This window comes from Stenella coeruleoalba, assembly GCF_951394435.1.
Source record: "Stenella coeruleoalba genome assembly, chromosome: 2".
In the NCBI taxonomy this organism is placed as follows: Eukaryota; Metazoa; Chordata; class Mammalia; order Artiodactyla; family Delphinidae; genus Stenella; species Stenella coeruleoalba.
In genome coordinates, this window is record NC_137147.1 from 81,407,540 (window position 1) to 81,430,454 (window position 22,915).

At 37.6% G+C, this 22,915-nt stretch overlaps 1 protein-coding gene across 3 annotated transcripts in view; it reads left to right on the forward strand.

Moving 5' to 3' along the window:
• The window catches only part of SPRED1 (sprouty related EVH1 domain containing 1), a 323,745-nt gene that overhangs the window by 202,626 nt on the left and 98,204 nt on the right, over positions 1-22,915 (forward strand). The window contains exon 1 of one of the 3 annotated variants that reach the window (XM_079909664.1): positions 489-932. The exons of 1 other annotated variant lie outside the window; for it this stretch is intronic. Coding sequence is in view for 1 of the 2 variants with exons in the window: in XM_079909662.1 (XP_079765788.1) it covers positions 1,775-1,806 (32 nt within the window). In the remaining variant the exon portion in view is untranslated. Of the gene's footprint in view, positions 1-488; positions 933-1,472; positions 1,807-22,915 lie in introns of those variants that run through there. One more of the 3 variants, XM_079909662.1, reaches the window with a different exon arrangement.

The following is a 22,915-nucleotide window of genomic DNA, read 5'->3' on the forward strand; positions in this document are numbered from 1 at the left end:
TTTCAGAGATGAATGCCCCGCACAGCATACCCCTTGCGCGGTAAGAATCCAAGGTATTAAAACTCTTTCTCGCTGTCCAACACACACACGCACACGCGCACACACACACACACACACACACACACACACACGCACTCTCTCTCCCCCCCCCCCCCCCCGTGTGCACGCAGCTAGGAGACTGCAGCAGTGCAACCAGAGGGACAGCAGGCGGAGCTCTCTTTGTACAGTCCCTCTCTCCAACCCCCACCAACTAAAGATGAACTCATGCCAATTCCATTCTTTGCAAGGAAAACACACACACACACACACACACACACACAGAACACAGCAGCCTCCAGTTTCCTCCTGGAGCACACTGTCATTCTAGCCTCTCCGTTCAAACAACCCGGATATTCCAAAGCGAGTAACGGGGAGCATCGCGCCGCAACAATGCAACCTTCCGAGCTGCTCCCCGTGCAGCTCCCACCCCCGCCCCCTTTCGCGGCGTGCCAAGAGTTTGGAGCGCGCGCACGCACATGAGCGCGGTGCCTGCGTATCCCTCCGCCTCCCTCCTCCTCTCCCCGCTCGGAGGCTCGACAACGATTTGGGAAATGAAGGGAGGAGGGAACTACTTTCCTGAAACTTGCTATGCTGCACACGACTTCGAGTTGCAGTGATTCGCCCGGAGGCCGAAGCTTTTAGTCCTCCTACCCACACGCCCTCTCAGTCCGGGCACCCCGCTCGGCAAGCCCAGTCCGTACCCGCTCTGGCCCTCCGGGAAGCCGGCGTCCCGGAGAAATCACCAGGGACTACTTCGCCTCCTTCTCCCGCGGGCGCCCCCCGGTTCGGGCAGCGGCGGCGGCGGCGGAAGGAGCGGGCGGCGTGAGCGCTTCCGCCGCCCCCCTAGCGGCTCCCCTCTGGCGAGCGTGAGGAGCTGGCCCGCCGAGCTGCTGGTGGGCACTGGCTGGTGGGGGGTTCGCGGTCGCTCTCCTCGCTCTCCCGCCTCTTCTCGGGACCCTGCCCCTCGGGCGCGCCGCTCTTCTCCGGCCCGGGTGCGGACGATTGGTTCGCTCGCCCCTGCCTCACACGCGCCCCGTCGCCCCCTCCTCCCCCCTCTGGAGTCGTTCGGGCCGGAGCGTGTCTGGAGGAATCCGCCGCCGTGAGGCCCCTCGCCTGCTTCTGCTAGTCCCGAAGGACCGGCCCGGTCGCCGCCGGGGGCTGAGCGGGCAGCCGGCGGCGAGGCGGGAGATGGTGGGGTGGGCTCCGGCAGGACCGCGCCGCCGCCGCCCGGAGCCTGGGCTCGGCACCCCCCCGCCGGCCCCCACCGAGCGGAGCCCTGCTTCCTCCTCGCCGCATCCCTGAGGGAAGCGCCGCCTCTGCTCCTGGGTTCTCCGCCCGCCCGCCCGCCTGCTCGCTCCTTCCTGGCCGGACCCCGCCGCGCTCCACCCCAGTGGCCGGAGGAGCCGCTCTCCAGTCTGCCTTCACAACCCCCTTCCTTTTTTCCTTCGCTCCCAATCCTCCCCGGCCTCATCGGATCTCTTGGTTGGGCGCTGAGGCGGGGGAAGAGGCTGGGGTCGCCACGGCGGAGGTTGTCGCCGCCACCCCCCTGCGGGGGTGGCCGGGGTTCCCGGCTGGGGGGGCACCGTTCCGGGTGAGGCATCCACCATGGTGAGGCCCCTGAGCCGCTGCCCCCGCGCCCCCCCGGCCGCCGCTGCCTCCTGCCCCTCGGTGCTGCTGCTGCTCCTCCGCCTGCTGTTGCTCCTCCATCTCCAGATCGGATCACGGTGAGGGAAAGATGAGCGAGGAGACGGCGACTTCTGACAACGAGTAAGCACCTCACAGATCTAGATTACTTCCCCCCCACCCCCCATTCTTCCTCGGCACCTCCCCAGACCCCCTCGGAGACTTGGGTGTTTGCAATCCTGGAGAGTTGAGTGCATTCTGTTCTGGAGGAAACATTTGATTTCCTTAGCCATTTTATTTAATGGCAGCAACCCCCGACCCCCACCCCCACCCCCAGTATTTAGTTGCTTTCTTCTGGGAGAAGGTATTGAATGTTGGGCTGGAGTTGGGCTGGAATGGCAATTGTATGTCCATGAGATGGAATAATGTAGATGGATGGAGTCGGGGTAGAAATAACCCCAGTGCCTGGAAGACCTCTGACCTGTCCTTTTTCACGTTAGCACACCAGTCAACATACCTTGAATATCCGTCCATACTCCTTTATAGCTATTTCACTTGGAAACTAATGTGTGGGAGCACCTCTTGCAGCAAACTGCTCTTGAATCTTAATTCGATGAGTCAGTGACTCTTAAATACCGATTAAGCCTTCCCCCCCCCCCGCCCTTTTTAAACTTATGACCTGTAAGATTCTTGTAAAAAATGGGGCCAGGGAAACATTTTTATAATTTAATAGCATTAAGGACACCTGGAGTGTGGGAGATGTTGAACTAGTCTATTTTGCCTTTGCGAATACTGGATTTGTCTTTATTAGCATAAAAGAATTTTATAGGCTAATTTTTATCTTTCAGCTATATTGAAACACACCGTTTACGTTGATTTAACACTGTTTACATTGCTGAACATGTTGATGACTTCATTCATTAACTTGTAGAGCGTCCCGGCTTAAGTTTTTGTTTATTTGGGCTGTCCTTATGTTTTCCAAACGAAATACTTTGCCTTTTAAATATTTTGCTTTAACATAACAGCTGACTGGAGGAATAATGGTGCGGCAACAGTTTCCTATTGAGACGGGGTTTAATTCCATGCGAATATTTGTGTCCGTTTTCTTGTAATTAAATTCAAGTTTTATCTTCGGAGGGTTGGAAATGGTTAAGTGAGTTAGGACTAGTCCTAGGACGCATTCCTTTAAGTAAAGTGCATTCCTCGGATCAGACCTTTCTGAGAAAACTTTAAAGTCCAAGGCCTAGGCTTGTTTAACATAAAATAGCTTGAGAAATGCCAAGCAGCGTCCCCCCACCCCTCAACACACTCTTCTGATGAGCGGGGGTGGGAGAAGGTGGATTGCTGCAGTGTCAGTGCAGTCTAGAAGCAGAAGTGGCCGCCATGTTCTCTCTCTTTTTGTGAATCGCCCTCATTTGCATAGCACACTCTTCATTCATAAAAAAATAATTAAACATCCATCACCTTGGACATCTTGAAAGGATTTCCCAAGAAAAAAATTCGAAGCTCAACTGTCTGTCTTCATGTAGATTTTTGAGTTCAGAAAGTAAGGAGAATTCGAAGTTATAGGTTAAATTCAAAAATAGACGCCCACACAAACAACTACCCCTGTTCTCAGAATGTTGACACAGTTATGTGGGAAATATCAGTTCGGGGAGGTGCTGGGATCACGTGATCGCCTCCATTCATAAAATACCTGGCTGTCCATTCACAGTGCAGTACACTGTCTCACTGCCTTCCGCAGATTAGACCTACTTTGAGAGAGATCAAGAAGTATCTCAGCGCTTAGTTAGGAGAAAAACTGCTAAAAATCCGAACAGAATGACGATAATTTTTGCTGCCGTCTTCTTTTAAGAAAGTAGCCTGGATTAAAATGTCAAGTTCTATTTTGGAGATGGGAGAGGACTAATTACTATATTTAAAATAAAATATTGAATACCTCCTTTTTGGGTGCAGCTAATTAGAAACGCTAATATGGGAATGTGAATTGACACACCTGTGAAATACAGTTTTTAAGTGAGCTCTTTTTCAAATACTTGTCATGGACAAATTGAGAGTACAGGTTTTTCGGTGTAGTGATTATCAGTGGATGATACCACTTTTACACTAAAAATGAATAAATATTCCCGGTGGTTTAAGTCCAAAGATTTTGATATTTGAAACACCTAAGGGCAATATTTACTGGTAGGATTGCCTTTTAAAAAAAAATTTTTTTTAATGTATTTAGTATGGGACAGTTTGGAAATTATCTCACTCACCCAGACTTTTAGAATTCTGTTTTCACAAATTTATCCTGGTTTATTAGTAAATTTTTCCCTACTAGGGGCTTTGTTATGTTAATTTTGGTAGGTCAAGAATAATATGTTTTAGCGTATAATTTTTTGCCATGAGATGTTAACTCTTCATGGGGACAAACTCTTGGAGGTGTTACTTTAAAATTTTTTTTATTTTAGAAAGTGATGTGTTCATCTGATAATCAGTTTTATTACAGCCCGCATTGTTTGTGTAATAGCTAAATCACAAAGAGTGAACTTCTTCGGAATGTAGACTTTATCCCGATAACTTACATATTTCATCTTTCATATATATATAGTAATGTTTTGAAATGGCAATTTATTATATACAATCATACATATTATGAAGAAACAAGAGAGATATTATTGTAGATGCCCTTAAAGCCTTAGCATAGTTTAAAACTGCCCTGTAATATGGATTTTATTTGGGCCTTATGTTTATTTTTTCCTTTTGCTTTTCTCTCTTTTTTTAAATCCACAATCAAAAGGTATTTACTTAAAGTAGAGACTGTTCTTAACACTCGAATGTTTTTCCACCTGATTTCGACCTTTAAAAAGAGTGAAAATCACCAATATCTTGGCAAACTGTTAACCTTTTCTAGATAGCCATTGTGGTAAAATCCAGTAAGGCCTCTAGAGGCCTCATTGTGAAATCCTCTAGTACATGCTTATTTGAAATTAGAGTTCTGTGTAGAGAGAGAAATAGTTCTCAGAGGTTGACTGTGGGTATATAATTAATCAAGAATTACTGAAGGATCATATTATAAGTCTGTAACACTTTGTCTTATGCAGTGCCAAACTTGGGGAAGGGTTGGTGAAAGTCTGCTTTTCTTCTCTGACCTTCAGTAGGAACTGGAACTGCATTAAAAGTGCCATTAAAAAAAAAAAAATTCCTCCATGCAAGAGTAATAGTTCATTTCAAATAATGTACAAAATGGTCTTTAAAGTAAGTAATTATTTATTAAACAAATATTTATTTGTTTAATAAGTCTTAACATTTGACATATAATCAAACTTTACCTTTTCTGTGATGTTGATGATGAATCATATTCATTTATTGGATTTTTACCATGTGCCAAGAATAAAAATATGTGATAAATGCTTTACACATGTATTATGTAATTTATGTATATACATGTAGCTTCAACAGAGTAGAATTGCATAGTAGGTACTATCATATCTTAATATATTGTGAACATTTTCCTGTGTCATTAAATATTTCCTAAAACATAATTTTTAATGCCTACATTATATTCACTGTATAACATATATTAGTTTTAATCAGTCTACTATGTCTCTTGTTTCTGAACAATGCTGCATTTGATCCTGAGTTCTGACTTCATCCAAATTTATTACTTTTTCCTTGAAATAGTCTAGGAGTGGAGTAAAAGATGCAAATTTTAAGTTGTTTTATTTTTTCTGCTAAATTGCCCTCTAGAAAAGAAACAGTGTGTGAGAGTGCTTATGCCTTGAAATGTCTGTCCAGTTCTCTTTGAAAAAAATTTTGCCAATTTTGAAGGTGGAAGTGAGATCATGTTCCTACTTTTAAGATGTGATGGATAATAAAATAAAATTGAGTTTTCAAAAAACTTGTTAGGTTGTTTTGGGGCAATTGGACTGTTTTTAAATATAAGCAGAATTAAAATGATCATACAAAAGGCATCTGCAGATAATTTAACTCTTACCAACTTTTATGCAGTATGGTATAATATAAAGAACATTGGGCTTGGAATTGGGAGATGCATTTCTGTCCTCACTGTCACTAATCTATTCTGTGATTCTGGGCAAGTGACAGCCTTTGTGGCCCTCAGTTTGCTCACTTGTAAATCAAGGAATTTGAACTAAGCATCATTATGGGCCCTTCTTGTGCTAAATTACCCTAAAGTAATACAGTGATAGACACATTGCAAGTCACTAGACTTGTAACATACATATTTGTTAATTGGTCAGTTTTATTAGGTTGTTGATTTTGACATATTTAAGCAAATAAAAGAGTTCCAGTAGAGATCTTGTAGTATTATGAAGTAGAAGCATGAATTTTGAAGAAACAAGATAAATTTGGAAATGGTGCATTCATAATCTTTTAAGACTTTCTCATTTTGAGCTTAATTTAATAGCCATGTGTCTTTGATAATATATATACATCACAGATGGAGAACTTTGTAGTGCTCTTTTTTTTTTCTTTTAAATAAATATGGTCTCTGGATGAATAAGTAAACAAAAGGCTATTGGGCTTAAACATCAATTTGAGTGGTTCTGAGAGGAATATATTAACAAGATACCAGCCCTCATGCTTTACTTACTGGCCTAGAAGTGTCAAAAGTAAATCTTCTCATTTGGTTATTCATACAAATTATGTTAATCTAATACTAAAGGATAATTTCACATTTATTCAGTGCAACAAATTAACTCAATGAATTTTTTCATTCTTTAACATTTAAGTTGAATTTGCTGTTTATCTCAAGTTGTGTGTCATAACTGCATCTGATTTTAGAGTCCAGTACCAAAGTTACTACAAATCCCCAAGATGTTGTTTTTGTGGCACTCAGAATGGTTTGAAATGGAAAACAGACAAACTTATTGGTGTATTTTTGTTTAAACATAGTTCATTATTTTTGCTAAAGCATAGTTTATTAGTAATGGATCTCAGACTGAGGTGTTAAATTGATTTAGACATAAGAGTCTTAGAATTCAGAGTGTTTTTACTAATCTCTAACTGAAACTTGTTTACTTTCATAATTGAAGAAAATACCAGCAAAGCATAGCAGCATCAGAGGTACTTGCGACAGCAACTGTATTAGTTTCCTAGGGCTGCTGTAACAAAGTACCACGTGTGTGTCATGCCCATCTTCTCATAAGGACACTACTGGATTAGGAGCACACTCAACTCCAGTATGACCTTCTCTTAACTAATTACATCTGCAGTGACCCTCTTTCCAAATAAGGTCACATTCTGGGGTACTGGGGGTTAGGACCCAACATCTTTTTTGGAGAGATTCAATTCAACGCATAACACCAATAGAAATCAGATTTTTTTCTTTCTTACAGTACAATTGCTGTTCAGTTGTTACAGATATCTTGAAATAGCACTTACGGTCATCACTAGTTTGAAATTATTATAGTTATTAAGCCATTGCTAGAGCTTGTATTTTAATATGTTAGTACAAAAACATTACTATATCAAAATTAATATTTTACTATATGTGCTGCCAAAGCAAGCACCAAAATTAAAAATATTTTGATAATTATTTCAATATAATTGATTTCTTTTGTAATTTTATGTAGTTTGTTTTAAGCCTTTAATATTCTGAGAAAGGGGGCCATTGGCTTCACCAGACTGCCGAAGAGGTCCATGGCACAAAAAGCTAAATTCTCCCGCTATGACTGAGGCCCTAAAGACTGAACCCAAAGATAGAGATTATAAAATAGGAAGATTAAGAAACACAGACGATAAGATGAACAAGTCCAAGTTACAGCTAAGGGTTGCAAAAGAAGAGGTAATGGAGAGGAAATATTGAGAGATACTGTCTGAGAATTTTCAAAAAGTAGCAAATTAAACCCAATTCAGTGAACTAAAAACAACAAAGCCTCACAGTAAAACCGAGTTTATCGTGAGATTGCAAAAATGTCAACATGAGAAAATCAATGTAGTTTGTCACATTTGAAGATTAAGGAAGAGAAATGATACAGTCTTAAATGCCAGATTGTCATTCAGTCTCTGCTTATAATATGGAAGTGAATGTCCATAATTTATAGATTTATAATTGTTCATAAATATGGATTTATATTATTTTTCTGCTTCCTAGAAGATTTAGACTTTTAATTTTTCTGATTTAAAATGAGAGTGTTGGATTTTATCAACTTTTAGTGTTGCTTTTAGTTCAAGAATCCTAAGTGATTTTCTTTGTATTTCTGAAATCCACATTTAATCATTCATGTAGCTCATAAATACAGGATTGACTACATAAATTATTTTGTATCTGAAATTTTAAAATTACCTTGGAAGGCATTTTCTATATTTAGAGTATGAAGAATAAGCTTTGGTAAATTTAAGAGTAATTGGAAATTAAATTTTAATCTAATATCAGTTTTATCATTTTATTTCTAAATGTTATCTGTAAAACAGGGAGTATAGTTTAGATAAAGGCCATTATGACTTGGAATGCAGAATGTAATTGGTCTCCTGGTAGTATATAATGGTACTGTTTCTTATGATTAGACACATTTTGTTTGTCTATTCCCTTGGTTAGAGATTACTTTCACAAATACACCGTATTTGTTAATGTGTTGGTATCCAGTAGTTGCATTACCGAAATTTAGATGGAATTTAGTGAAATGTGACTTTAATGCTGCTTTTTCAAAGTTATTGTAACTTTTACCACATCAGAATGTTAATGATTAACTTTGGCATAAAATCACCAAACATTTTTTACTGTTCTGTTGTGAATTACATTGATATTCTGAGATTGGGATTAGGGATCAGTTCTGGGTTTGCCCCCTTAGTAATATGTAAAAACATTTCAAAATTTTAGTTGCTGAATTATATATATGGATTTCTTAGTTTTTCTGGATTTTCTTCAAGAATTTCAGTTCAGTGACATTTGACTGCCTACTGGGCACTTGACTTTTCTTTACCCCCGGAGATACAAAGGTAAGTAAAACCAGATAACTGCTTTCACTATCCAGCAAGGGAACTAGATCCCTCTGAAATGTGGTGAGTGCTCTGCTTATGAAGTTCTTCAAGGCTTAAGAAGAAAGTAATTCTACCTTTGGTGGGTGGCATAGTGGGAGTTGTATGAAGGAAGCCTTCAGAAAAGAGATGGCATTTAGGAGTCAGCCAGAGAAGAGGGCAATGGAAAGAGGAAGGGCATTCCAAGAAGATGGGAAAAAACCCCAAACAAGCATAAGTTATTTCAGTGGTCTAAACCAAACCTGCAGTATCTCCCAAGTATGCCTGTAGTTGAAGTGGAAAATTGACCAAGGAGAGTATTAAATAGTAATAGAAAAATGAATAGGGAGAATCAGGAGTGTTTTCAAGGGAGAGTGAGAAGAGACAACAAAAGAAAAATCTTGAGAGGTAGGAGAGAAAGTATTGAAGACAAAATGGGAAGTGATGAAGTGGAGACAGCAAAAAGTAAGATTACATAAATTTAGGGGGAAGTGTTAATAGTTGAGATTATTTGTTGGATGAGATGATGTCAGTAGTGGAGAGGAAGAGAAAAAGAGATTTAAGGAAAGGTGGGTAATTGGGAGAGCAAGGCCCAGGAAAGCGGAGTCTTGCAACTGTTGTACTGCTTGTGTCAGATACTGTTGTAGATTTAATCCTTCTAATGACCATGTGAGCCAAGTGTTATCCATAGTTTACAGATGAGATAACTGAGACTTAAGAGAGGTTTAGTAACTTGCCCACAGCCACGCAAGGGAGTAAGTGTTAGAACTGAGATTCAAATTGCACTGTATTTATACTACACTATATCTCATATATTTAATGGCCAGACTGGATTTTGAAGAAAAAAACTAAGTTTGAAGTGATAGGTAGACAAGTAGAAGTGACAGCTGTTTTGAGGGACTGCAAGTTTTGGTAAAGTTAAAGAGCATGTAGAGTGGAAGTGGGGAAAATGGAAAGATAGATTTTGATCAAAGAACACAGGCTTCAGAGTGATAACATATGAGGGAAGATTAAAGTAGAAACAGGTTGTTAAAAGTAGAGGAACCAGGATCTGTTAGGATATTTTAAAAGGTCACCACTGTGGCTGTTCAAGTTGCTGGGTTGGTATCAGAAGTTGAGGTGGAGAGGAATCCTGAGCCAGCGCCAGTGTATTTTATAAGTGTGTAGGATGAGCTGCTTAGAGTGGGAGTATGAATACTGACATCTGCCCCTGCAATTTAAAGAGACAGGAGTAAGGGTTTTGAGATTGGAAATTGAAAAGGAGTATGTCAAGGGGAGGAGGATAAGAAAAGGGAAGGGCTTAGCCTGGAGGAGTTGAGAGTATTGGAAATGAATAGGATCTCATGTAATAATGGTCCTACCAAGAATGAGGGGTGTTGGGAATTAGGAAATAGAGAGGAAGACAGACATATGAATAAATTATCCAGATTTGGATTTTATTAAGAACTTTGTTTTCTGAGAGGCTGATCAAGATGTTGACTGATTTTGTAGGGCTTTATCCAAATAAATTATATGTCTTTGACAGAATGTTTTGTATTTTTTGTGTACTCCAATCCTAATGTGGTTAGAAAGGCCTTTTCAAAACAAAATTCACTAATTAAATTTCTACAATTAACATGGTGTTCATAATTAACATGATCCTGTGGTTACTACTGACTGTCCCATTAAGACTTTGGCAAATCATGTAACCTGTCTTTGTGCTTGATTCTCCATCTGTAAAACCAGGATAACATGGCCCTACTTCAGAGCCATGTTAAGATAACACGTAACCTCCCCTCCCAATAACATTTTTTGATTAGAGATAAGAGAATATTAAAAATAACTTTTAGTTCTTGAGAAGAAAGGTACTATGTTCATGAAATAATCAGTGCTCATTTTCATTTAGCCCGAAGGTAGGGTTACTTTTAAAAAAGGATTATTGATCTGCTGGAAGAATTGTATTTCAGTTTAAATGTTAAAAAGCTGCTTTTCAGAAAAACTTAAAATTTAAACATTCCAACAAGCAAAAAAATAATTTAAATCTGTATTGTGAACATTTTTAAAGCAATTTTAATACCTGAGCACATTTTGGAAGTACATATGAGTAGATTTGATGTCTCTCCATCAATTTCAGGGAAAAGCCATCTTTCTCAGAGTCGAATGAAGGAGGTTTCAAATTATATGGAGGGAAAAAAATCTACTTTCATGGAAGAAGGGGAGAGGAATTTTTTTTTCAGGTTATTAAAGATTTAGACATTTAATTTTTCGCAGCTATAATCAACTAGGATCCCTGTTAATAGGTGAGAGAGGCTAGATCTGCTAGCTAGAAGTTCATTGCTTGTGGTTTAGTGCCGACTTTAATTTGGACAGCTAAAGATCTGTAAGCTTATGTTTAGTTCATTTTATAGTCATCAACAGCTAAAGGAAAAATTTGTTTATATTTTGATTTAGCCTGATGTTTAGAATTATTATTCTGAAACTGTATCACTTGTTAATTCAAAAATAACAGCCTTAGATGCGTAATTACTGAAACTTGGTTTACAAATCAAGATCTTGAATGAATGTAAATCAGGAACTTAAAAATACGATGATGAAAAATGTATATGCTTTTTCTCTTGAGAATTATTTGATCTAAAAATCCAAACTTAATTAACTTAGTAAAGGTTAAGAAAATATAGCAAATAACTTTAATAAGTAGCATATCAAATTAAGATATTCTTCAACTCTGCATTATGATTTTTTCAAAAAGGAAGGGGAGAGACAGGAGATGAATGAATAAGACAAGGTGACCTCTCTAATCATCTTAGTTTTCCTTAGCAGTTTTTTATCTTGATACTTCTGGAGAGAGCCAAACTTGGCTTCTAAGTCAGCCAAAAGAAAAAGAATGTATCTGATTTTATATAGACCCTATTATTGTTGAGTCTGAAACTGTGTAATGTGTACTAGGCCCCAGCATACATCAAATAAAAGTCGTTTGATTATGGCTAACTTCTAGTCCCATTTTTGCATTTACGCCGTTTCAGATAGATTTAGCTAGGTACTTAGGAGGAGGAAAACTGAGCTGAATCCTTTTAACTGACTCTTACTGTCTGAATGTTTGTTTCCCCACCAAACTCATGTTGAAATCCTAACCTCCAAAGACAATGGTATAATGAGGTGGGGCCTTTAGGAGGTGCTTAAATCATGAGGATGGAGGTTCCACAGAGATCCCTAGCCCCTTGCACCATGTGAAAAGTCCCTAGCTATGAACCAGGAAGAAGGCCTATACCCAGCCATGCTGGCACCTCGATCTTGAACTTGTCAGCCTCCAGAACTGTTAAAAATAAATTTCTGTTGTTTATTAGCTACCCAGTCTGTCGTATTTTGTTATTGCAACCTGAATGAACCAAGATGCTGACTTTTCTTTGTTTTGGGGAGGACAAGGAGCAATAATTACATCAAATAAAGAACAAAATCAATTAAAAACCCAACATAGTTTTCAGTTGCTTCTAGTTCCATACAAATATATTTTACTTGTTTTAATAGTGTATATATGAATATTTATTTTCACTGGATATACTTAAAGAATTTCTATGCTTATACATAGTTTTTTAGTAATCATTATTTTAATGCCTATAATAGTTCATCAGGTTGTACCATAAGTTTACATAGCTGTTTTCTTCTTAGTGAACACTTCAGGTGTCCAGCTCTTATAAGTAACATTGTAATGGGCATCCTTTCTGCATATAATTGTTTTATTTCTGTTCAATTAATTTCTTAGGATGAATTTACAGGAGTGAAATAATTATGTCAAAGAATATAAGTGGTTTTTTAAAAATTCTGGTTATGAAATGCTGCTTCCAAAAATTTGTATTTTCTCTGTTGTGGATTATTTATAAATGACATTCTCATATTTCTTAGATTCCATTTTTGTTCTTTAGTACCTTGTGGGTTTTTTTACATAGCTCCCAGTATGTAATTAAATGATAGATAATATTTGAGTTATTACCAGTATTGTCTTAAAATCATTTGATAGAATTAGTCTTCATAACAACTCTTTTAAGTGTTATTACTATTATTACCACCATTTACAAAGATGAGGAAGCTGGGGCTTAGGAAAGTTGAATAGCTTAGCAAAGATTACATAGCTGGTGAAGACTCCAAACCCTGTACCCTGAAACAGTAGCTTTTAAACTCTCGACTGTAACAGTAACAAATACTTTATACTGTTTGACAGTGTACATACATACATACATGCATTCATACACACACACACAAAACCTTTTGTAAAACAACTTAGACTTACTGTGATGACATAGGCTGACTTCTGTATTCTGTAGACTAGAATTATATATTACAGAATATTTTATTCTGTGTAAGAAGTTAATGCTGGTAAAAACCCTTGTAGTTAAAAGTACCCAGTTCTGAACTACAGTGCGTTATATGGGATATTGTCCTCTAAGGGTGTATCTCCTTATTGGTACCAAAGATTTACATTTATGTTCAGCTTATTATTTCATGAAGGAGATAATATGAAAAGGTATAGGATTCTCAGGGGGAGTGCATTTCAAGGTTGAGTTGTGAGGCATTGTAGGGGAATTCAGATTTGAATTGCTGTAACTAGATTATAGATAATAAGCCTTACGTCATTGCTTCTCAGATTTCTTTCAGGGCACCGAAGTGCCCCAAATGTTAAGGGAGTGTATCCCAAAGCAGCCTGTAAGATTGTGTAATTATTTTGAAATCTAGTAAACTATCACAAAGATATCATGTGAATATTGCATTTTAATCAATAATAGAGTTGTATTTTCAATATGAAATGTTTTTAGTCATTTATATTAGGAAAAAAAGAACTCTTAACCATGCAGTCTTTACGTATTTATATCCTATGGCATTATATGTCTCTAACTTGTATGACACATTCCTGGGAGAATGTGTACTCTGGTGAGAGGCAGCATTTTGGGTACATTATGGTGTTGCTCAAGGGTAAGTCATGACTGTGCACTGTAATTATAGCAGCTGCCATTTTCAAACAAAAAGTAGGAATGTATGAATCCAGCAAACATTAATAGAAACTTTTTGAAGTACAAAAACAATATAAGCACATTGTAGAAAACTTGGAAGACAACTGGAAATTACTCATAGAAGAAATTTTCTTTTTTGCACTCTTATTAAAAGTTTTATAAAGGCAAGAAATATATAGGAAGGATTTGAAATTTAAAATTTGTTGTTTCTCTAAAAACTTCATGTAGATCATACGATTTATATAGATAGTGAATTACCTGGGTCAGAAAGAATAAAATTATGCTAATTGGCACACTAAGAAATCTGCAAAGCTGTGTAGAAAAGAAAGAAAAACTCAGGTTCTAGTCTCAGTTTTGCCATTTACTTATGTGACTTAGAGCAAATCTTCTAGTGTCTAAGCATCTGTGCTAATGAAGACAGTAATCTTTTCTCATCCATACATTAGTTTTTGCCTGAAAATTGTATAAAAATGGATTTATGTATGTATGAATTTTGATTTACTCACAGGGAAAGGTAGTGTTTTCTAGAGGATTGGGGGGGGGGAAAGAGAGGTAAGGCAGAAGGCAGAAAAAGAAAAGGTTCTAGCAAAACCTTAGGGAGAGGAGGAAAGCTGAGGAAAATGAACCTAAACCTTAGAACTGAAATGTCTGGGCCTGTTTGGGGAACTGAAGGGGATTGTACATCTAAGGAATATAGCTAAATTAAAGATTATATAACCTACATATTGAGAAGTAATGCAAAATATCTACATAGGTTATGTAACCTATATATCGAGAAGCTTTGCGAAATATCTACATAGTTAAAATCAAACTGTGTATTAAATGCACTGGAAAATGCCCTTTTAAAATATTGTTTTCAGTAAAACAAGTTCACAAGAATGTTGAGAACCTGAAGTGGGATGGGGGAGATCCTAAATGCTTTAAAGTGATCAGGGGATGGTAAATGAGAATTGGTTATACAAGACCCACTGTTTTTGAAAGATAGTTACTGTTGATATTCTGTCCATTATTTGAGCATGCTTTCCGTATTTCTTTATTAATGAAGGTAAGGTAATTATAAGAGTTTTCATAAGCTCATATATTAAAGCAGTGTTTGGTACACAATAAGCGCTATTTGCCAGTATGCCTTCAGATACGACTGCAGTCTCTTACCTTATTTTCTAAGTATTTAAGTCTTTTCCTCGGTTGAAGTAATAACCTTACTATCTTAGTTGGGGAGGGATTCCTGCCTGCTTTTGTACATCTCCAGCCTTTGAAATCATTATAAAGCAATTGTAGAAAATATATTTTTACCACTAGGTTTTAATTCACTGTCTCTCAGTTCTTTCCAAATGTTTCTATTACTTTATTGAAATACTTTTTTTTTTCCTCTGCTGAAATTTTCCTTATTTCCATTTGCTACCATTTGGGCCTTATCGGAGTTCTTTGAGAATCTAAAGCAGTGTTTCCAATAGAAGTTTCTGTGGTGAAGGAAATGTTCTGTTTGTGCTGTCCAGTATGATGCTCCTGTGTGGCTGTTTGGCTTATGAGTACTTGAAATGTGGCTTGAAGGACTGAGGAACTAAAATTTTAATTTAAATTGCCACATGCTAATGATTCCTTTATCAGATAGTGCATATCCTGAGTGTTTCTAACCCTTCAGTCCCAGCAAATTTTTGAAACCAATGACATGGTCTCTATTCAATCTTAGCCAGTTTGCTGAAAAAAATTCTAATCTTTTAAATAGGGGGACAGCTAGAGGAAGTGCAGCATTTTCCAAAGTATGGAACTTGCCCCTGGTATGTAAGGTAATTTCAGTTGTTTCACAGATGTGGCATTAAATTGACAAGTTACTCCTTTCTCAATACATTTTGCATCTTAATTAAATTAAACTTTATTTTTTGTATGTTTGTTGTTTTTTTTGTTTGTTTGTTTTGGCGGTACGCGGGCCTCTTACTGTCGTGGTCTCTCCCGTTGCGGAGCACAGGCTCCGGACGCGTAGGCTCAGCGGCCATGGCTCACGGACCTAGCCGCTCAGCGGCATGTGGGATCTTCCCGGACCGGGGCACGAACCCGCGCCCCCTGCATCGGCAGGCGGACTCTCAACCACTGCGCCACCAGGGAAGCCCTGTTGTTGTTTTTTAATAAGGAAGGAGTGATGTCAACCTCAGTCTCTGGTAGATGAGCCAATACTGTTTGGCTTTTACTATATTAAATTTTATGGTTACCATCTATTTATGGCTTGTGATAGTTTTTTTTTTTAATTGGCTGTTGTGATTAAAACCTTTCCTTTTAGGAACAACATATTTTGGATATGGTACACATATAAAGCAAAAAAGTAATGAAGGTCATGACTATCAAAACAAAATTGAGTTTGTGACATACTGATCTAGTGGAAGGAGAATTGGATTGGTAGGGAATCAGGAGCCCTGCTGTGCCACTAGTTTGCTGAGCAGGTCTCTGTCTTTTTTAGGGATGGTTTCTGCTTTAGGAGGTGGGAAAGAAGTTGGTTTAGAGTGAGAAGAGATTTTAAATCTTAAAATGTGTTTTATTCTGTAATAAAATACCATTTTAGATAGTAGCTAATGTGTATTAAGCATTTTGCTGCGTGTCAAACATGAATTATGTCATTTGACCCTTCATTCCAAAGCAGGTTACAATTAACTCTCAATTCTTTTTTAAAAAACCTTTGGTGCACAGAATTAGACTAATCATTATCTTGGTTCATAGTGTCATCATTGGTCTATATATGGACCTCTGTAGTCTAGTAATTTTACTTTTTTATTTAATTGACAAATACCCACTCACAGTACAATCCAAGAATCAGGACAGTGATGATTACTAAAATGTACCTATTGTGCTTCTGTTATATTCCTTTTATCTCTTCTTAGAGGTTACTCTATCCTGAGTTGTGTATTTACCATTTATTTCCTATTAAAAAAACTTTACCATATATATTTGAACTCTCTAAAAGGAATATACTTATGTAAATATCAACTCCTGAACTTGATTTTTTTTTACACTCAGTAATAGTAAGATGTGTCCATTCTTTTTGCTATAGCTTTTTGTTCATTTGCCCTGACGTATAAGATTCCATTGTGTGACATTACCACAATATAGACAATCTGTTGTCTAAGGATATTTGAGTTATTTTCAGTTATTTCCTATCATGAACATTACCACTGTGAACATGTTTGTAGTATGCTTCTGATGCATATATGCTAAAGGTTCTCTTTAATATATATTTAGGAGTAAAATAGTTGGATTTAAGTTATGTTGTAAATTTTCAAGTTTATAAGGTAATGCCAAACTGTGTCCCCGCATAGTTCCAATTTGTACTCCTACTGGCAATGTAAGAGAATGGGTATAAAAACTGTATTTTTATAGCAGATAATGACATTTGCTAAAATTTTTTGATTGCTTACTATGTGCCAGACACTGTTCTCAGTGCTTATATGAATTAATAAATTCTTAAAATCCCACAACCACTCTATTGGGTACTGTTACATCCATTTTATAGATGAGGAAATTGAGGCATGATGAGGTTAGTTAGTAAATGACTGTTAGGATTCAAGCTTGGTTAGGTCGGGATGCGGAGTCCAGCCTCTGAAATGTTGTGATATTTTACCTCTCCAAATGGATATCTGTGCATTCACCTCTTTCCTTTTTCCCCTATCCCCATCAATTTCTTGGCCTTTATGTGCTTGTGATAGTGAGTGTTGGTTATTCTTTCCTTATATTATTGTGTATTGTCCATTGTATAGTCTTCCTTTAAAAAGCAATTTCTTAGAAAACCTGAGTTTCCTAGAACAAGTAAGATGGCTCAGATGATAGCTAGCATTTTTGGCTCTAGTATTTTGTAATTTGACATAATCTCCTATATATTTCATAATTTCAGGGTAATCTTATTCACATTTTCTCTTTTTAAATATTAAAATGTGAAACAGTTTAGTGTACTTTATTTCACTGTATAATTTTATTTAAAGTTAATTCTTTATTTTTTAATAGAATCTTTTTAATCTATTAAGTAGTTAAAAAAAATTCTGGTGTGGACATGAATGTATACTCATCTCCACATAGGCTTTTGTATGTACATCTCTTGTACTGAATGAAATTTTTTCCTTTAACATTTGTAGGTATTGTTCTTGAGGTAGTTTATTTATTAAGCCAATCATCTTCGTAATCTGCTAGATGCTTGGTAGATGTTATGTTTTTTGTTTTACCTTGTAGGTACTGAGTTAAGATGAAGTGTTATTTTAAAATTCTAATTGTAGTGATAGATGAGAAGTTATTTGCTTAATGTTGAATGACAAAATTCTAGACCCAACAATATACACCTAATTATCCATATATCTTGACAAAGTAGGGTATTATCTAAACCGCAGATGTTAAAGTCTTTAGGTTCTGTAAAAATAGTATTTAGAACTGTTTCAGTAAAGAAAAGTCTGTTAATCCAAATCTGTTATGTGTGTGCTGCACATTTAGTGGTAGTTAAATGTTTTCGGTGCAGTGGGCCCTAAAGGATCAATCACACGTGTGTTGGAGTGGTAGGCTGATAGAAGCAGCCAAACAGATGGAGATCAGAATGTTGCAGCATTTCTTATTAGTCAGATTTAGTCCTTCTTCTGGATTTTACATTGCTCTTAGGTTTGGCACAGTCATTAGTGTTGATACTGAATGAAACAGCTACAATAAACGTTTATTGAGCCTTTCTTATATGCCAGAGAAAGGATTGGAAACTAACCTTTTTGAGATCCCAGGTGTTAAGCCTATAGGCTTTGGGGATGTAGATGAGTAAAATCTGGGTCTTTGCCTTCACAGAGTTCTCAATCTGCTTTTAGAAATACATGATTGGTTCTTTGGTAATGAAGGACTTGATTCTCTGCTAGGGGAAAATACAGTTTTCCCAGAAGAGTGAGGAAAAACATTGAAAGTAAAAATTACTTCATTTTGAAGAGACATGTTTACATGTTATGTGTAACTTGGTGTATAGTTCAGTAGTCTTGTGATCTGACAAAGTAGCTATAGTCTTGTCTTTCAGTGCACTTTGAAGTAGGGTAGATTGTGTAAGAAAGGCAAAAGATTTAGTGTCTTAACAACTTAGAGCTAAGGGTAGATGATTACTGTGAACGCAGTCTTTTTATAACTTTAGACTTTATATATTATAAAGTTCTATATATTAACGTTTATTTATAGGATGTGAATGATTTTAGTCTTTTCTTTTTAAAAAATCATGTCTGACTAGCAAGAGCTTTGAAATGAGTAATTTGTAATTGTTTAGCCCAGTTGGGTCAGGCTTTAGTGTAAGAGCATGAGATATGTCGTTCAAAGATAGATAAATGGTTCAGACTGCCTAAATTTCTGATAGGAAGACTAAGGGGCATTTTAGGTGAAGTACACAGTTGTGGTTCCAAACTCCTCACATAACTTGTCGTGAACCTACTGTAATTTTTCTCTGTTTCCTCTTAATTATTTGTATTAAAAATTGGAGATTTTATGGGCAGAGATGTCAAGGTAGAAGCACTCAAGGGATTACATGAATATGTAGGTCTGTCATTGCCTCTTACCAGCCTACATAATCTTGAGAATTTTTTCACTATTATATACTAAAGAGCTGCTCAAAGATATGTGGCAGTTATTGGTAAAACAAGTATAAGCTAGTCTTCCTCACATTGCTGTGTTTCTTCAGAAATTCATGTGTGTTTATATAATCTCACTTTGAAATAATTTTAGACCTACAAAATAATTTTTTCCTATAAAAAGTAGGAAAAAATATCCAAAGAATATCCATATATTCTTCAACTGGCTTCCCAAAATTTTAGTATCTTACATAGTCGAATCAGGAAATTAACATCGAGGTAATATTATCTACTGACCTTACTTCAAGTTTCATCAGTTCCATAATGTCCTTTTTCTAGTTCAGGATACAATCCAGCTTTGCATATTGTATTAAGTATTCATGTCTCCTTAGCCTCCTTTAATCTGGAATAGCTCTTCGGTGTTTCTTTCATAATTTTGAAACTGTTTTGAAGAGTACTGGCCAGGTATTTTATGGAATGTTCTTCAGTTTGCATTTGATGCTCAGTCTTGATTAAATTGAAGTTAAACATTTTGGGCAACAATACTATAGAGTGAAGGTGTCCTCATGCTTTAGGAGGTCTGTGATGGTGATATATCCCATACTGATTATATGAACTTTGATCATTTGGTTAAGATGATGCCTGCCAGTTTCTCAAATGATAGATCCTTTGTGTAATAAGCATCTTCTGGGGAGTGATACTTTGAGATTATGTAAATATCCTGTTTCCTATTATACATTTGCTCACTATTTTTAATGTCTGTTTATGAGTCTTGTCTGTAACAAATATTGTGATGTATGCCGAATTGGTGATTTTGTTTCCATTATTCCTTTCACCTTTATTAATTGGAATTCTATAGATAAGCTTTCTCTTCTCCCCACCATTTATTTATTTATTATTTATTTCTATTAGTATGGACAATAGTCCATTGCTGTCATTATTTTGATGCTCTGTTGTCCCAGATTTGGCCATTGGGAGCCCCATCAAGTTGGCTTCTGTGCCTTTTGACGTGTTCCTTCATTTTTTGAGCACTTCCTTTTTGTTTTCCTTTTGTTTGTTTGTTTAAAAATTTTTTTTTGTTTTTTGACAGGGAAGTAGGATTTATTGGTGGGCATGAGCAAGGAGGGGACACTGTTAAGGCTGTCATGAATGCAGGGCCCACCATTTGTCCAGGGGCCACAATTAGGCATGTATTTGACCCCACACCCGTCCGGGATGAGCCACTTTTCTGCTACCCTGTTTTCAAATTCATCTGCAGTCAGCTTAGTAAATCCCTACTTCTTGGAGATATGGATCTTCTGGCAGCCAGGGAACTTGAACTTGGCCCTGCAGAAGGCCTCAATCACATGCTCCTTGCTCTGCAGCTTGGTGCGGATGGACACGATGACTTGGCCAATGAGGACCCTGGCCACTGTGCCCTGGGGCTTTCCAAAGGCACCATGAACACCTGTCTGGAGCCTAGACTGGGACAGCATGCCAGTCATGAATGGCCACTGGAAAGGGCTGTCTCCAAGGTCCGTTTGGGCAACCCATAGAGGCAACAGGCTGCATACACTACCAAGGAGGCTGCTGTTTGCAGCCATTGCACACGGGGCCCCCATGGGGAAAAGGGCGCGGTCGGCTTAATTGACTGCAGATGAGCACTTCCTTTTTGGCTTCACAAGATGTTCTAGGCTCATTTCGTATTTTCCCTGCCACAGCTGTAGAGTCATCCTATTTATCCAAGGAACTCTGGTTTCTTTTATTGGAGAATTATATTTAGAAACTATTATGTGAGTGGTAGGTGTGCTTATTGGCATTAGGGTGATGCTGGTGGTACTAACCCCATTTTACAGATGAAGAAAACTAAGCTGAAAGTTAAAAGTCTTGTTCATAACAGCCAGGTAAAAGAGATATAGTTGGGACATAAACTCAGGCCTTCTCTGTCCAAAGTCCGGGTTCTTTCTACTTACTCTCCTATATCACTGTAATTCCTTCCTTACATTTGTCTTTTCCGTTAATTCTGTTATTTGTCTTTCCTGGCACGGACAGGGCACACTTTAGTTCGTAATATTCAAGAAAATTATTAAACATTATAATAGGTATAGCTGTTTCAAAACATAAAATAGTCATTACAGTCCCAAAAATATTATATTCTTGCTATGGTTAAGGCAGTATGCTAGACATTGGTAGTATTTGAGTATATGTTTTGGGAGGACATTGTGCTGAGAATGTTTACTGTGTGGCATTTTTTTTTTCCCCTCAATAGTTAAGGGGTTGAGGTAGGTGGTATGGCTATTGTAAATTGATTAATTATCCATGGCTCTCGGCCTTAGCGCCATCTTCTGAGAAACCTCCGCCCCATGAGAGCAAAGTGGAGGAAGAAACGCATGTGCAGGCTGAAGCGCAAAAGGAGAAAGGTGAGGCAGAGGTCCAAGTAAACTCGTACCCGTGGAGGCCACGGGAACAGAAACAAAGGGCAGCCAGGGGCCAGGCAAGCTGGTACAAATTGTCAGACTGCCTGCCTCCTGTCTAGAAGATGTCTCGACGAATCTGGAACATCCATGGCCATTATGATCGCTTCACCCACCTTCGAGAGACCCAACCTGTTCGTATCAAAACGGTCCCCTTTTGGTCCTTTGCCCTGGACCTGTGATATTCTGGACTAGTTCTCTTCTCAGTTGTGGCTGAGAATGTAACATGTGTACAATAAATCATCTCTTTTGCTGTCTTAGCTGAAGAAAAATAAAATAAGTTGATTCATTATCCATGAATCCAAATGGCTGATTTATATATTATATATAAATTATGCTAAATGAATATATAGTATTTAGATTAATATATAATATTTATGTGCCTCCTTTTAATACATTGCCACTTAATTTAGTAATATTATGCAACCATATATGATATGTTTGCTAAGCACACTTACGTAAGCATTTTATGTTGTTGCTTTTAATTCTTCAGTAGCTTCTTGAGTCGATACTATTTTTCCCATATTCCATGTAAGCAAAGAGACTTAAGTGATTTGCCTAAGATCATAAAGTTTAATAAATATTATAAAGTTGTTTTAAATCCAAGTTTTATACTGCCTACTGTGTGAAGTACTGTTTCTGTTATATATGTATTCACGCTTTCAGAGTGTCTGTTAGTTGTCATGTTGAGGGTTTGATGAACAAGTTTATTCTGTATACCTCCATGGGGGATTTTGAGTTCATTCTGCCAAGATTGGAAGCCTGGTTCTGTCACTTACCAGTTTTGTGATCTTGGACTTTTGTAAATCATGTCTGTAAAATGAGGATAATAATTATATGTTTTGGAAGGCTATTGTGAGGATTAAATGTAATCCATGTAAAACATTGAACTGTGTAAATAGCAAGTACTGAAGTGTTAGCTATTAATAGTAGTAGTAGTAGTAGAAGTAAGTAATTCGTTGCAAAGAAACTTTAAAAGTTCATACTGTAAAATAAATACTAAGTATTAATTGACAAATATTTATGATGGACTACCTGGGATAGTTTTACATGTCTTGGATAGTTCATGGAATCAAAGAAATTTAGAATGAGAAAGGATTTCGATTAAATAGCATCTTGTCTCTTTAAGTTTTTTGGATGAGGGTATTAAGGCCTGGAATGATAAAATAGTTTGCCCAAAATGTTACAGTTGCATTTTATCAGTCTCAGTGGGAACTTTGATTTTTGACTGTTAATTCTGTGTGTTTTCCACCGTAGATTTTTTCCCCTGTATCTGTAAAGGGAAATAATTTATTTA